This window comes from Dreissena polymorpha, chromosome 10, assembly GCF_020536995.1.
Source record: "Dreissena polymorpha isolate Duluth1 chromosome 10, UMN_Dpol_1.0, whole genome shotgun sequence".
Classification (NCBI taxonomy): Eukaryota; Metazoa; Mollusca; class Bivalvia; order Myida; family Dreissenidae; genus Dreissena; species Dreissena polymorpha.
Genome location: NC_068364.1, coordinates 8542627 through 8557909, shown reverse-complemented (window position 1 = coordinate 8557909; position 15283 = coordinate 8542627). Strand labels below are relative to the sequence as shown.

Here is a 15283-nt window from a genome sequence, read left to right as displayed (position 1 = left end):
TTGTTTTAAATTAGTTGATTTGTAAAACCATGAAATAAACTAAAAATTACCATCCCTCAAATTATAATGATTTTACAGTAATAAACATCATTCTATCATGATCACTAATCTCGGCTACAAATTTCAATGATCGTAAAGAAAATCATAATTGTTCAAAATATCACAACTAATTATATGAATTATTAATAGCAATACAACTTTATAGAAGACTGTATTTGATGTCAATATTCAGTAAGAACAATTTGAACATTTAATTATGCCATCAATCATAAAAAAATAGCTGTGCTTTGCAGAAAAATATCTTTCTGTCTCTTATCACTCCCAAAGTATAATTGATAATCTAACAAAACAAACAGATATGAGCTTTGTTCTGGGAAAATGGCGTTTAATGCCTGTATATAAAAATTTGTCCCATCTGAGCAGTCTGCACAGACTTATCAGGGAAGACACTTTCCGTCTAAACTCAATTTTTGTTTGGAAGAGACTTATCTGTGATGCCACTTTCCACACAGGCATTAAGCCCCATTTTCACAGTACCAAGTCAAAGTCTCCATGTTCCCTAACTGTGACTTACTGGTCCCTTCCCAGTGAACTCATCTGGCGGATTGATTGGTCGGAAGTAGCGGGTGATAAACACTGACTTGAAGTTCACGTCTGTCACGAATGTTTTAAGTTCCCGCTTTGGTGTGAATCGACTTGAAATCTGCTCCTTCCATTGGTCAGCCTGGACCATTGTTGCTTCATCCTCATTGGTTGAGAACTACAAAGATTAAATAAGAAAATATGTTAAATGAAGTAAATTCATCTAAGAATGATGTGTTAATTATTATTTTTAAACAAGACCTGCCAGTAAAGCAGCTATGCATACTCCAGGTCACAATAATGTTATTAATATCTTGAATTTGATTCTCAATATTTAACATAAAGGATATTTGTTGGATTTGGTGGATTATCGATTTTAATTCACGAGTGATCATAGAAAAAAAATATATTTTCTATGATCAAGAGTGAATTAAAATCGATTTTCCACCGAATCCAACAAATTTTATTTTTATTTTATGTTTTTTTTTCACCGTTTATATGCATTGTTAAAGAGTTTAACTAAAGAATTTCGCTGGGATAATGACATCATTTTGTAAAAAAAAATGATGCCATTTCACAGTAAACAGTGAAAATTATAGATTATTTTCAAGGATAATTTTCACTGTTTGAAAAAGTGAAATTATCAGTTTTAATTCACTGATATTTTTCTATAAACCATCAGAAAGCATAAAATAAATTATAATTATTAACTTAAACATTGAAAAGGGACACTTCTTAAAAGTCATATTATTAAAGGCCCAAAATTTAACCCTTTGTAGTCCTTTAGAAAGTTACATTTAATTAGAAAGATTTCTTACTAGATTCTAGTTTTAAAGGTTTCATTTCAAACCCTTACATACAGATGAACAGCAAACAGCATAAAACCTGAACACACTGTGAGTTACTTGTACGCTGTTCTGGTTTAATGCTGTTCACACATAGCCATTTTAACTATGCCTCTGAGTGGGAAAGGGTTTACTACAATTGCGATTCGACTGGTATCATGGCCAAATATGTTATAATTTTAATTGAATTTTAGTGAAGATTGGATGAAAAATGAGAAATGTAAAGAAGGAAAATGGTTTGAATTGACAATATTCCATAATTCAAGGGCCACATAGCAACAATTTTTGATGAGATTTAATAAATTATCAGACAAAACCTAGATATAAAGCAAACATATCAGCAAATTATCATTTAGATTTGTTATAACATGATAAAAACTGTTGGAATTTTGCAGAATATTTCAAATAATTCAAGGACTGTAACCCTACAATAACAATAGACTTACAATGGTTACTGAACGTGTTTTAAAAAGAACTTAAGAAATCTGTTGACCATAAAGAGAGGAGACAAAAGTTCTCCGTGATCTCCTCACAGCATGAGCAAACCAATATATCTCACCTTCTACAAAAATGACCTTATCCGATTGGCTTAGAGTGGTCACGTGCCCATGGAGTATTGTCCATTAACCCCGAGTAATTTGCATACTACTTGAGTAATCAAGTAGTCAGTTGAAATATAATCGTCACACTGTTAGTAACTGACGGTGTATGGGATATACACCCTCAGTAATTTAATAACATACTAATAACATTCTGTCATTATCTATGTTGGTCATAAAAAATGAGACAAATTTGCATCTGTCATTTTCAGATGAGTTAACGTTAAATTCGTAGATTAGTCAACCCAGAAAATCACAAAAAATGTCCGAGAAACAATAATGATTTTCAGTAAGCTAAATTTTAGATTTAAGCAATTGAGTTCAAATATTTCTTTGCCCCACCCTTTCTTTCACGGGTTCAGGCTGAGTGAGGGGTGGTTGTATGGAGATGAAAAGGCCCAGAAGGGTCTTGAGGTCCTTGTTGATCCCGATGTCGTCTGGCCCGTGGCTCAAACCCTCGTACACGTAACCAAGCAACACTGGTGGGGCGTTCACACGAAATGTGCCATCAATCTAAAACAAAGTTTTTTTTACAGTGCAGGGCCTGGTTACCCAACACTTGAACAGCCAGTTATTAATTTTTGGATCAAGTTATTTATGTGACTATATTGTTAGCCCTTTAATATAGGTGATATTTAAATAATATGCACGTTAAATAATAAAATTGATTTTAAATTGCATATGTTTTGGTGTGATATAAACAGACTGTTGCTTTAACTGGCTGTTAAAGTTTTGAGCAAACACACACAATGGGATGGAAATAAGCTGGAGTCTTACCAATAGCCCCTATAATTTGTGGTAGACCTAGATTTCCTGCAAAAACAGACATATTCTGTATCATAAGTTTCATAAGAAAGAGAAGGGCCGCTGTTGCCAAAATGTTAGCTTTCATCCTGATAGTGGACCTTGAAATTACAAAGCAGGACTTTATTAGACCTTTCTTCTTTATTTCTAAATATTTTGATGCAGGTAGAAATTTTAAAAGTTAAACATGCTGAGGTAAAGGTGAACAAATTGTCCTGTATTACCAAAAGTCTTTTGTTTCAGATAACGTTTTCAATCCTTGAAATATACTGCTGCTTGAAGCATCATGGGTAACTTGGTATATTAACATATCATAAAACCGATATCTAAATAACGATATTGACATAATATCATATAACTGTCAGCGCAATTGTGATTTTAACAAAAACTCATTGCTAATTTTTTATTTCATTCAGTTCATTGAAAAAATAATTTTCATAACATTAAACTTAAACAAAATTATTCATGACTCAATTCAGTGTATTCAGGTTACACTTTTCCTATGAAAAACGTATGCCCATAGGACCCAAATAAGCCAGTGTTATTAACCCTTTACCAATTAGATACCTATTTTGATGCATTTGTAGTCCCTTAGAAAGTAACATTTAATTAGATACCTTTCTTACTAAATTCAAGTTTTGCATATAGCCATTTTCACTTTGCTTCTGAGTGGGAAAGGGTTAATGGCCCTATTGGGAAAACTATAGGTACTGCCCCAATGGGAAAAATCAGCTTGAAAAACCCTGACATCGGGAAAAATCTTCCGATTTGATATTTTTAATTGCTTGGTACTTACCGTAATTGCACAAACCTATCGAAACAAAATTCTAGTCTTTTTTTTACATGTTCAGTTTGGGTGCTTATGTTGTTTGTTCACTTGCAGATAATGAGCTTTTGGAACCTAATTGAAACAACTTTCCATTATTTTGGGAATTTTTCGGACAGCGATCGGGAATTTTTAAATTCTTCCTGGTTTGGGAAAGTGCCTTTAATGGGTACTTTATAAAGAAAGAAATTGTTGTAAGCACGGCCATCCTTCAAAAATGGACCTACCTTTCCATTGAAGTATATGGTGGTGAAGGGTATTTTGAGACTGCCCAGCCATTTCTTCTCAATCCTCTGATGGACCATGCGACCACGCTCCCGGTCATCCTGAAACAACGACAAAATCGAGAATCAGTTAACTTGATAATTGAGAATTTTGCTGAAAAAATGACGTCATTTCGTCACAAAAATGATGTCATTTCACCTTAAAACAGTGAAAATTATCGATAATTTTCACTGTTATTTTTCATTGTTTGAAATGGTGAATTATCAGTTATAATTCACTAATATTTCTCTATAAACCACCGGAAAGCATAAAATAAAACATGTTATTGAAAGTCTTTTGATAAACATGGGGAAGGCTGAGCACAGCCAAGCGAGGCACTTCTCAGACTCTCAAGATTTTACCTTATGTGTTTAAACTTACTAAGAATTTACTAAAAATATAACATGTGTGATATTATGCGTTCATCACAGAAACATGTGTATAATAGATTTGTAAATATTGTAATGTTACTTCTTAATTTTTACTACAGCTTCAAAGAAGGCAGAGTTGAAAATGAATAGATGAACAAAGAATATTACATTCCCAATGACCTCTTGAAGCACAAGCTAATGGGCTACTGCTGTGTTACACAGGCTTTAGTATATATTAGCAAAATATAAATCCTATATAAGTACTCATTATATTTTCCAAATAACGAAAAGCGTTACAAACGTTTTTAATACTTGGATTGATCATCCTTGCTTAAAAATACTTTTCAAATGTTTTTGTCAGGAGTCACTAGTTAAAATAAAATGTATAAATTCTTTTTTAAATCTATGACAAAATTTTTGAAAATCATCATTTCACCAAACTGTGAACAAGTCCCTTTAACTTAAGAAAAATCAAGATTTTTAATTGTTTATTATTTTTGGGTCACAGTGACACAAACACAGTTAATATTGACTAAATAAAAACTGTAAAATTCTAACATAAAAGAATACAAATTACATAAAAGCAAACTTACCTCCTGTATGTCTACAACAACTTCATCGAAGATATTCAAGAAGACGGCATCTGGCACAGTCTGCAGGTTGCCAGGGGAATAATCATCAAATGGAGCCCTGCAAACAAAGTCACCTTAAATAGGGGAAATATATTTTAGCAGCTTCTTGGAAAAACAAATCTTAATGCATGAAAGTAGTTTTGTTCAAGATCAACCAGCGCAGTCCGCACAGATTCATATTGGACTACATTTTCCACTTTCATGGAATTTTTCGTACCAAGAAAGTCTCTTCTTAATGAAAATCCAGTCTAGGCAAAAAGTGTAGTCCTTTATTAGCCAGTGCAGATTGAACAGGCTAATCTGGGTATACACTTTACGCAAATGCACTTAGCCCACTCATCCATTAGCATGGCTCATTTTTATATCAAATATGCAATCACAATTATCTTTCAATTAGCGTCCCAATTTCAAGATTTCTGAAGAAAAAACAATCAGCATTCCATTAACACTTCAAATGTTTCTCTGATTCATGTTAATCTTTATAAAATAAGTTTATCTTTGCTTATCAGTACTCAAGAGGGTATTCATCTAATAGTCAAGATGGCCAAGTCCATGCCAAAACAGGTATTTTTTGCCTTTTTATAACCTTTATTACTTTTGTTAATTTCTTAGTTGTCGCTCATTTTCCAGCAATATCAGCAAGAAAATTATAAGCCTTGATTTATAATAATATGCGCTCTTTATCTTGTCTTCGATCGCTACAAATTTCTAAGCACGATCACACAATTACAGCTCCCACTAAAAAAATATGTGTAGGGAGTAAAGTCGAGATGTAAAGGGAATATTAACACAAACGCTTATCACTTATTTTTATTTAAACAATGTCAGTACCCTTCATTTTTAATTTAAATAAATAGTCCAATATTTTGTCCAGATTATGTTATACAAAGTCCTAGGCAACTTTGATAAAACTAAAATTAAATCTTCAATATTATGTGGTGGGATCTTTGCTTTAATTTCAGGGCTTACTTTGCCATTTTCAAAATTAGCCATTGGCTACAAATGTATAAATTCGGATAAAGAAAATTCTATGTGGCTGATTTTTTTTTCCTTAACCCATATAATAGCCAAAATAAGATTCTTTCCAAAGTTAAGACAATATGGCTAAAGAGAATTTTGAGCTAGGGGAAGCCATGTGTTTTTTTCTGTTGATGTAAAGCCCTGCAACACCTACCTGAAAGGTACCTCCAGTTCCTCGTTAAAACTGGGGTTGGAGCCATCTCCAACTGAGGTTCTTATACAGTGGTGTTGGAACATGACCTCAACAAATGGACGGACCATTGTCTGCAAGATACAGAACAGGGAATTCAGGGATAGAAATAAGTGGTAGTCCGTTTGCCTCGGGCAAGTAGCTTTAGGCTGCAGCAAGTCAATTTCAAAAGATGTAAGTCTGAAAACTTTTCGGAACAGCTTGAATCATTTCCCCACAGTTTATCACCTTATTTTATATTATGGTTCAGGCTCATAAAAGGCACTTGGTTTGGGAACTTATTTTATGTCTGGGCCACCAAATATAGTTGCCTGTCTGTGCAACCTACCAAAAAACAAGAAATGTGTTTGTCAGAAACACAATGCCCCCTATTGCGCCGCTTTGAAATAAAATTTCAATATATCATTTGGCAGGTTTAGAAATTATCTCAGAATGTGCCGCTTTATGAGATACACATGCATGTCAAATATCAAGTTGCTATCTTCAATATTGCAAAAGTTATGGCCAATGTTAAAGTTTTCGGACAGATGGACAGACTGACGGACAGTTCAACTGCTATATGCCACCTACCGGGGGCATAAAAAGAGAATTCACTGAGAAATCAACGCTGCCAGTAGGGAAAGCAACATAGAAGTTAAACACAAAAAATAATGCAGTAAATCAGAACTGAGATAACATAATAGCAGATGTTTTTTTGTTGTATCATGATAACCATGAAAATAGAAGTTTTGATTGTAATTATATCTCACCTCCTACAAAAATGATCTGATCCGATTGGCTTAGAGCATTCACGTGCCCATGGTGTATTTTCCATACACCCCGAGTTATTTCCATACACCCCGAGTAATCGAGTAGTTGGTTGAGATATCATCATTACACAGTTAGAAACGGATGGCTTATGGGTTATACACCCTAAGCACTAAGTCTTTCATACCATACTCCAGCTTTACTCTTGTATGGTATGAAATTACTGAGGATGTACATCCCATACACCATCAGTTACTTACAGTGTAACTATATAATAACAACTTTAAAATCTGCAGGTACAAAGAACACTGAAAAAGACTATTAGGAAAATGCCAAAGGGTTGATTGGATGCTTTTGAACTTGTAAGTTTTTGTTGAAAGCTATGAAAGCTCTTTAAATGTAACGCCAGCAATATCATCTGTTTCAGCACCAATATGCATTCTACCTGCAGCATATTCAGGGGTCTAAAGCTTACCGAAGAATGAAGTAACATAAAAGCAAAGATGTAAAGGCCAGAACACACAAAACAGGGATCACAATGCTGCCAACGCACTAATCACCAACAACCATGCTCCCTATTGGTTTATTAACTGGGTTAAGATGGATGATTGATACATGCCATTTGAGACACAATCAGATTTTGTATTACCATGGTAATACCAACCATGACCCTGCATACAGTTCAAGGACAAAAGGTTCATACAAGAAACTGCATAAGATAAGAGTTGTATGTGGTGGTATAAGAAATTACTGCATTTTCCTTGCAGTTCCACAGATAGGGGAAGTTGAGGGCTTCATTATTACCAGTTATTATGTTTATTGTAAAATAAAAGTTTGACCTAATTTGGAACTTAACTTACCATACTTATCATACTCAACTTAAGACCAACCAACCTTTCATGATTATTATCACCAGAGTTGCATTAACTTTCACATTACGAGAAAAATATTTGAGGTCACTTAACTTTGAATTAATTAAAAATCATTTGGATTTATGTAGTTTAACTGTAACTCATGTAAAATTTTGGAAAAACGAGTAACGAAATAACAAATTTCATACAGCAACATCTGAAGTTAACAACAAAACAAAATAATGCAAACCATTAATTTTACCATGACATAATTTTATTGAAAAGAAGGAGACCATCAAAACCATCAGTAGATAGGAGAAATCATAATTTCATGAACATGTATTTATGAATCACTTCAATAGCATATATTTATTAATCACCTACTGGTAAAGATACGTCAATGTTAATACTGGTCCTAAATTGTGTATACAACAAATGTAATGCTATGTTCAATATCTTCTTTTTTTAAACTTGATTCAAAATAAACAAGAGCACCGCATAACCGGTGCCAACTCTCGGCTGCGGGTGCATTTTTTAATAAATGAAAGATTGTCAGAATATTTTTTTTAAGAGGTCAGGGACCTTGACCTTTGACCTAGTGACCCAAATATGGATGAGGCGTGTAGAACTCATCAAGGTGCAGCTACTTATGAAGTTTCAAAGTATTAGGTGGAAGCACTTTGATTTTATAGCCAATGTTCAAAACCTTGACAAAATGTTAAGGTTTTAGCACGACGCGGACGACAGACGACACGACGAGCTGGCTATGACAATACATCTCCGAAAACAGCCGAGCTAAAAAGCATGAACAAGAATGAAACTGAATAAGCATCTTTGTGGGAAAACTATGCTTGTAAGCCATGTAAGTAAAAACTCATCCCAGATTAGACAATCCATAAATATTGTAACACACTAATCTGGGACTATACTTTCTTCTTTTATGGATTTTTTTGTTAAAAGAAATTCTTTTTTTAAAGAAAATCCAGTTAAGGCGGAAAGTGCTGTACCTGATGAGCCTGCGCTGACTGCACAGGCTAATGTGGGACAAAACTACGCACATGCATTAAGCCCAGTTTTCCCAGAAAAAGGCTTCACTGAATGATGATAATGATAGTGCTTGTTGCTGGAAGGAGCATGCTATGTGGTCACCTCGGATTCTGTACTTACAATGTGTTTGTAATCATCATAAAAACGCTGAAAATAGTCTTACATGTAATAAAACATTAAAACGCACTGACTTACAGCATTTTACCCGCTAAGGCACTCAAAAGCAAACTGGAAATGGCTACATGCAACAAGCATTAAACCAGAACAGCTTGAGGGTAATTAAAATAATACAAGATACCAAAACAGCAGAAGAAAACCTGATATTTACATGAAACACAAACACTAAGAGAATGCTTAAATGTGTAATGGTCTTCTTAAAGCGGAGCAACTTTAATCTCTAGATGAAAAGAGTTAATACCAAAATGATTCAATAATTATAAACTATGGAAAGCGTACAGCTGATCAGTCAATGATTTAAACACATAATGATCCTTTATATAAGAAAATTGACCCATAATATAATATTGCCTCACACAGCAAACTTAGCACTTTTATATATGTGTGTTTCAAATTGTAAAACAATGCTTTTAGCATGGCAGCTAACAAACCCACCAAGCAGCAAACAAGTTATCACAATCCTAAAGCACTTTCTCTGATTATTGCAAGCAAAAGCCTCGTGCTTTAACATGAACAAATCTGTATCCCATCTGTTGCATGACAAAGAAACACTCTTTTATTATGCTGGCAGTCAAAGACTTTTTGTTATGGTCACATTCAAACCCATTTGCTTACCGTTAGCTGCTGTAGAAAGGTTTAAGAGAGCAATAATATGAGCCTTATTGTAAGAACATGTGCATAAAATGCACTTCATTCCTTTCAACAAAAAATTCCTCGCAAGCCAATATGGAAAGACGCTTAAAAAGGCAGTCAATCAGATTGCTATATATCACAAAGAAAAGCAAAGTTCTAAAATACCATATATTTTTGTACAATTATTAGCTTACATTGATTAAAATATCACTACTGGTATATTACATTACTTGAAAAATGTTGTTAAATTTTCATATTTTCAGTATATCCGGTAATAATATTTTACTGATCGAGTATGTGTACCAGGTACTTTGGAGAGTTCTATTGTTGTCGTTATATTTTGTGAAACTACGGGGATTGCTTATATAAAGTATAAAATACATAATGATCCTTTATATAAGAAAAATTGACCCTTAATATAATACTGCCCCACACAACTACTAACACAACAAGAGTTCCGAGGTCCGAGACATATACCCCCCAAACAGGGCTTTGAAATAGTGACCCCAATTTCAATTACAGATGAAACTGGTGGCAGTGTTTTTTGTTTCATGCACTGTTTCAGATGTTAAAACCCCCCACATGTTTGATTCCCTGCAGCAAGAGTACTAACCTGTTCAAGCAGTCTAGTGTCCTGCCTTGATGTCACGGCACCCGACCTTAAACAACAAATCTCAAGTCAGTTCAAGGCCAGTGAAAGGTCAAGGACAACTTTTTAAAAAAAATGCTAAAAATAAAAAATAATGAAGTGTTGTTTTTTTTTACCTCAACAGGGAAATTAAAGTGTAAAATAAAATAAACATAAAAGGTAAGCAAAGAGATATTAATAATGAGTTACTGAAAATAGCTCTCAGAGTTCTCTATTAAACAGGTGTTATAGAAATACAATTATTTTCTGGTCGTGAAAGCTCATCATTAAAATGTGAAAGCATTTATATATAACTTTAATACAAATGTATCAGGTTAAGACAAACTTAATTAATTCTATGACAAAGAAGTACTGTGTACATTTCTTTACATTTGTGAAGTATTATTATAATGATAATTGATAGATCAATTCAAATAGATCTGCAAACTGTAAATGGCACATCATGACAGGTAATGACAATATTCAATACATTAAAATATAAAACACCCACACACAAATGTGTCTTGTTCTGAGAAAACGGGGCATAATGCATGTGTGTAAAGTGTCGTTCCAGATTAGCCTGTGCAGTTCGCACAGGATAATCAGGGACAACACTTTCCGCTTTAATGGTATTTTTCGTTTAAAGAAGGTCCATTCTTACCAAAAATCTTGTTTAAGCGGAAAAAGTCACATATAGCATAAGACCCATTTTAACGTAGAGCGGGTCAAATGTTATCTCAATAGTATATCTTGAAATGAAGAATACACTATATAGTAAGCTCCATTATAGGAGCCTTATATTGTAAAAGGAACATAAATAACACCATTGTACAAACACAAAATAATAATATAAAGTACATTTCACACAAATTTATAAATAAATCATCTTGTAGTGATGATAAGAGTTATCTCCTGCAGATCAAACTGGGATGCCACTTTGTTTAAATGGGTCAATAATCTAAAACAGTTATTTATTAGTGAGGTAACACACTTGGAACATTTCAACAAAACAGCCATTTCTCAAATCAATCAATATTTAGAACAGATGATATGTTTTATATTGAGCCTATTTATTTTGCTCTATTGCATCAAAAGCCTTAGGCTCATTTTAACATGCTCGAGTCACATTATAGGGTAGAACCAGTAATTGGTGTCTTAGGGCAAATTTAAAGAACTTTCCCACACTGGAGAATACACCCATTATCTCCAGGTCACTAAATGGAAACCAGGAGTCAATGGATTAAATTCCCAATGTCGAAGATGAGAAGAGTACTAAAATGATAGACTGATTAATGCAATAAGATGAGCGGAATCTGAGTCAGTGTAACAATCCAGTAATTTGGTGGGAGGAAAACACCACTTAATAATCACAACACCTTTAATAAATGTTAACCAAAAAACAAACTCATCATGTATGGGGTTTGGCTTTATCAGCATGCAAAGACCATTAGTTTAAAACTATTTATTTCAGCTCGATTGCATCAAAGCCTAAAGCTTATAGAAAGGCTCTCAAGTCCATGTCCTGGGTACAACCAGTACTTGATATATTTTAAGAGATCTGAAGAAGGCTCCTACATTGAGGAACAAGCACATGACTTACGGGTCGCTAGGCGGACACCATACCCACTACGTCATGGTGGCTTTAAAGACTTTGAAAGACGACTATGATTTTGGGTGGCAAGATAAGGTTATTTGAAGCAGAAAGGAAGTGAAGAAGGGAATGCACAACTGGGTGACGATATGTACATATGTATACTGTTACAAAAGGCGGTCTACGTTTACCTCCATAACGCATTCCCTGACTCGTTTGACTCAGCTCTGGGGTTCAATATAGCAACAATTAGGTGAATACACACAGAAGAAACATTCATTATACTAAACATGCAGTATCTAGCACATACATGGGTGTTATATGTACTAATTTACTTGCCAATTGATATGGGACAAATACAACAACTGCCTTTATGGTAAATAATCCTGAACAAAAATTATCTGAGACAAAAATATTTACAAATTAAAGTCTTTTACAAACATTTTTTTCGTTTTTTAAAGTAAAATTCTACACTAATAGATTTATTCTAACAGGAAAGTGAACTGCTAACATATTATAGTGTCACAAGTCAAAAAGACAAATAAATTGTTATATGGCAAGAAAAATATAAGAGAATTATTTAATTTTGCTTGCAAGCAAACATGCCTAATTTTATAGTGAAATTATGGCAGTTCATAAATTTTATGCAAAAAATCAAGTTTAAGTCTAGTTATTAAATTGACTGAAGTTTACCACAGTTTATCATTTAAATACTTTGCCTGAACATTTTAATCATTAATGAATTACGGGACTTGTAATAAATAGTGTAGTATATTTATTTAAATATATACAAATATTAAGTAAATAATTTTGGCATCATTTGGTTTAAAAAAAATATAAAAAAACACGGCATCCTCCTTAATCTTACAAACTTAGTACTATTATACATTTTTGTTTCAAAATGTAAAACAATACTGTTTGCACGGCTTGCTAACAAACAAACTAAGCAGCAAACAAGTTATCACAATCCTAAAGCACTTTATCTTATTATTGCAAGCAAAAGCCTCGTGCTTTAACATGAACAAATCTGTATCCCATCTTTCGCATGACAAAGAAACACTTGTTAATTATGCTGGTAATCAAAGACTATTTGTTATGGTCACATTCAAACACATTTCCTTACCGATAGCTGTTGTAGAACGGTTTAAAGGTTTAAAAGAGCAATAACAATAATATTAGCCTTATTCTTAGAAAACTTGGCTTAATACATGTACATAAAGTGCACTTAATCCCTTTCAACCAAAAATTCCTCACAAACCAATATGGAAAGACACTTAAAGCACATGTTTTAAGCTCAGTTTTCCCATTCCTCACAAACCAATATGGAAAGACACTTAAAGCACATGTTTTAAGCTCAGTTTTCCCATTCCTCACAAACCAATATGGAAAGACACTTAAAGCACATGTTTTAAGCTCAGTTTTCCCATTCCTCGCAAACCAATATGGAAAGACACTTAAAGCACATGTTTTAGCTCAGTTTTCCCATTCCTCACAAACCAATATGGAAAGACACTTAAAGCACATGTTTTAAGCTCAGTTTTCCCATTCCTCACAAACCAATATGGAAAGACACTTAAAGCACATGTTTTAAGCTCAGTTTTGCCATTCCTCACAAACCAATATTGAAAGACACTTAAAGCACATGTTTTAATCTCCAAACCAATATGGAAAGACACTTAAAGCACATGTTTTAAGCTCAGTTTTCCCATTCCTCACAAACCAATATGGAAAGACACTTAAAGCACATGTTTTAAGCTCAGTTTTCCCATTCCTCACAAACCAATATGGAAAGACACTTAAAGCACATGTTTTAAGCTCAGTTTTTCCATTCCTCACAAACCAATATGGAAAGACACTTAAAGCACATGTTTTAAGCTCCAAACCAATATGGAAAGACACTTAAAGCACATGTTTTAAGCTCCAAACCAATATGGAAAGACACTTAAAGCACATGTTTTAAGCTCCAAACCAATATGGAAAGACACTTAAAGCACATGTTTTAAGCTCAGTTACAAGCCAATATGGAAAGTCACTTAAAGCACATGTTTTAAGCTCAGTGTTCCCAGAATATGGCTCATGTAATAACAAGCATGTTGACATTTATTTGAGCTGTGCTCTGTGAATAAGGGGTTTAATGCATGTGCGTAAAGTGTCGTCCCAGATTAGGCTGTGCAGTCTGCACAGGCTAATCAGGGAAGACACTTTCCGCTTTTATGATATTTTTTGTTTCAAGACAGTCTCTTTTTAGCAAAAATCAAGCTTATGCAGAAAGTGTTGTCCCTGATTAGCCTGTGCGGACTCACAGGCTAATCTGGGACTACACTTAACGCACATTCATTAAACCTCTTTATCACAGAGCATGGCTCCTTTGCTTTATGTTTTATATTAAACACATCCCATAACATCCTTTCACTGATGTTGTTTCTTTTCATATAAGAATATTTTCATAGTAGACATGCAAATGTTTTTTCTAGATTTTATATAAGCATCTGATATCTGCATGCCTTACATATCTGAAAGAAATACTGCAAGAAAATTGGCTTGTTTCTGTTCAAAATTAAGAATGATTGCATACATGAAAGTACTCATTCATTCCATATTTGCATGAATGCTTTAATATAAAGTATAATATTAAAACAGAAAAAAGTGTGGTAAGCACTATCATATTTCCTCATGCCAGATTTAGACCTGTGTGAAACTGAGAATGTAAAATGGCACCATTTTCAGAAACAAGCAAATTCTTCACACTATAAATGTATATTGTAACAACATAGCATGTACATGGACATTACATTGGGCTGGAGGGTCACAAGCCTTTACACGCAACCATTTGGCATCCTGAGTAACTAATATATTTTAGCATCCAACTTATAGCTTCTCTTGTCATTGTACTTACACATACTGTGGGCTGTACAAAAGTGTAGAAGAAATGCAAACAGATCTAGACTAAACATGAGTATTTTTATAATAAAATATTGTTTTATATAATATTCTTTATGAACTCCATTGCACCATTTTAAAAGACAAACATTTTATTTTACAAAATATCAGAATTAATTAAAAACTCATGAAGAATAAAAACACAAATTAATCATTCCCAAAAGGGCTAGGCTTTAATGAGAGCATTAAAGAGAAAATTTAGGCAATTTTTTATTTTCTACTAAAAAAAACGGATTAATAAATATAATTAATAATATAAAATAAACTACCTAAAGTAAACAAATAAAACCACAGAGAATGAGAGATTATCAAAAGAGAAGTTATGTTTTCAGCACATTTCACAATGAAGTGTTGATGACAATCAATTCATAAAAAACAAATGCAAATCAAGGGTGGAGTGTGGAAAGCTTGTTTCTGCATTACATATGCGATTTCTTTCTACAAAAATAGTTCAAGAGTTTAAATATATGCATTTCATGCACATTAAATGCTGAAAAAATATGGGGACAATATTTCTGTGCATTCAAATACAATAT

At 33.5% G+C, this 15283-nt stretch overlaps 1 protein-coding gene across 10 annotated transcripts in view; it reads right to left on the bottom strand.

Moving 5' to 3' along the window:
• The window catches only part of LOC127847992 (coiled-coil and C2 domain-containing protein 2A-like), a 71710-nt gene that overhangs the window by 7158 nt on the left and 49269 nt on the right, over positions 1 to 15283 (bottom strand). For 5 of the 10 annotated variants that reach the window (XM_052380244.1, XM_052380247.1, XM_052380249.1 and 2 more), the window contains 8 exons: positions 11999 to 12034; positions 10202 to 10247; positions 8899 to 8925; positions 6098 to 6207; positions 4885 to 4981; positions 3884 to 3982; positions 2369 to 2539; positions 575 to 760 (listed from right to left, as the gene is read on the bottom strand). In XM_052380244.1, the coding sequence (XP_052236204.1) occupies positions 575 to 760; positions 2369 to 2539; positions 3884 to 3982; positions 4885 to 4981; positions 6098 to 6207; positions 8899 to 8925; positions 10202 to 10247; positions 11999 to 12034 (772 nt within the window). Of the gene's footprint in view, positions 1 to 574; positions 761 to 2368; positions 2540 to 3883; positions 3983 to 4884; positions 4982 to 6097; positions 6208 to 8898; positions 8926 to 10201; positions 10248 to 11998; positions 12035 to 14703; positions 14716 to 15283 lie in introns of all 10 variants that reach the window. The other 5 variants (XM_052380248.1, XM_052380253.1, XM_052380250.1 and 2 more) reach the window with 5 other exon arrangements.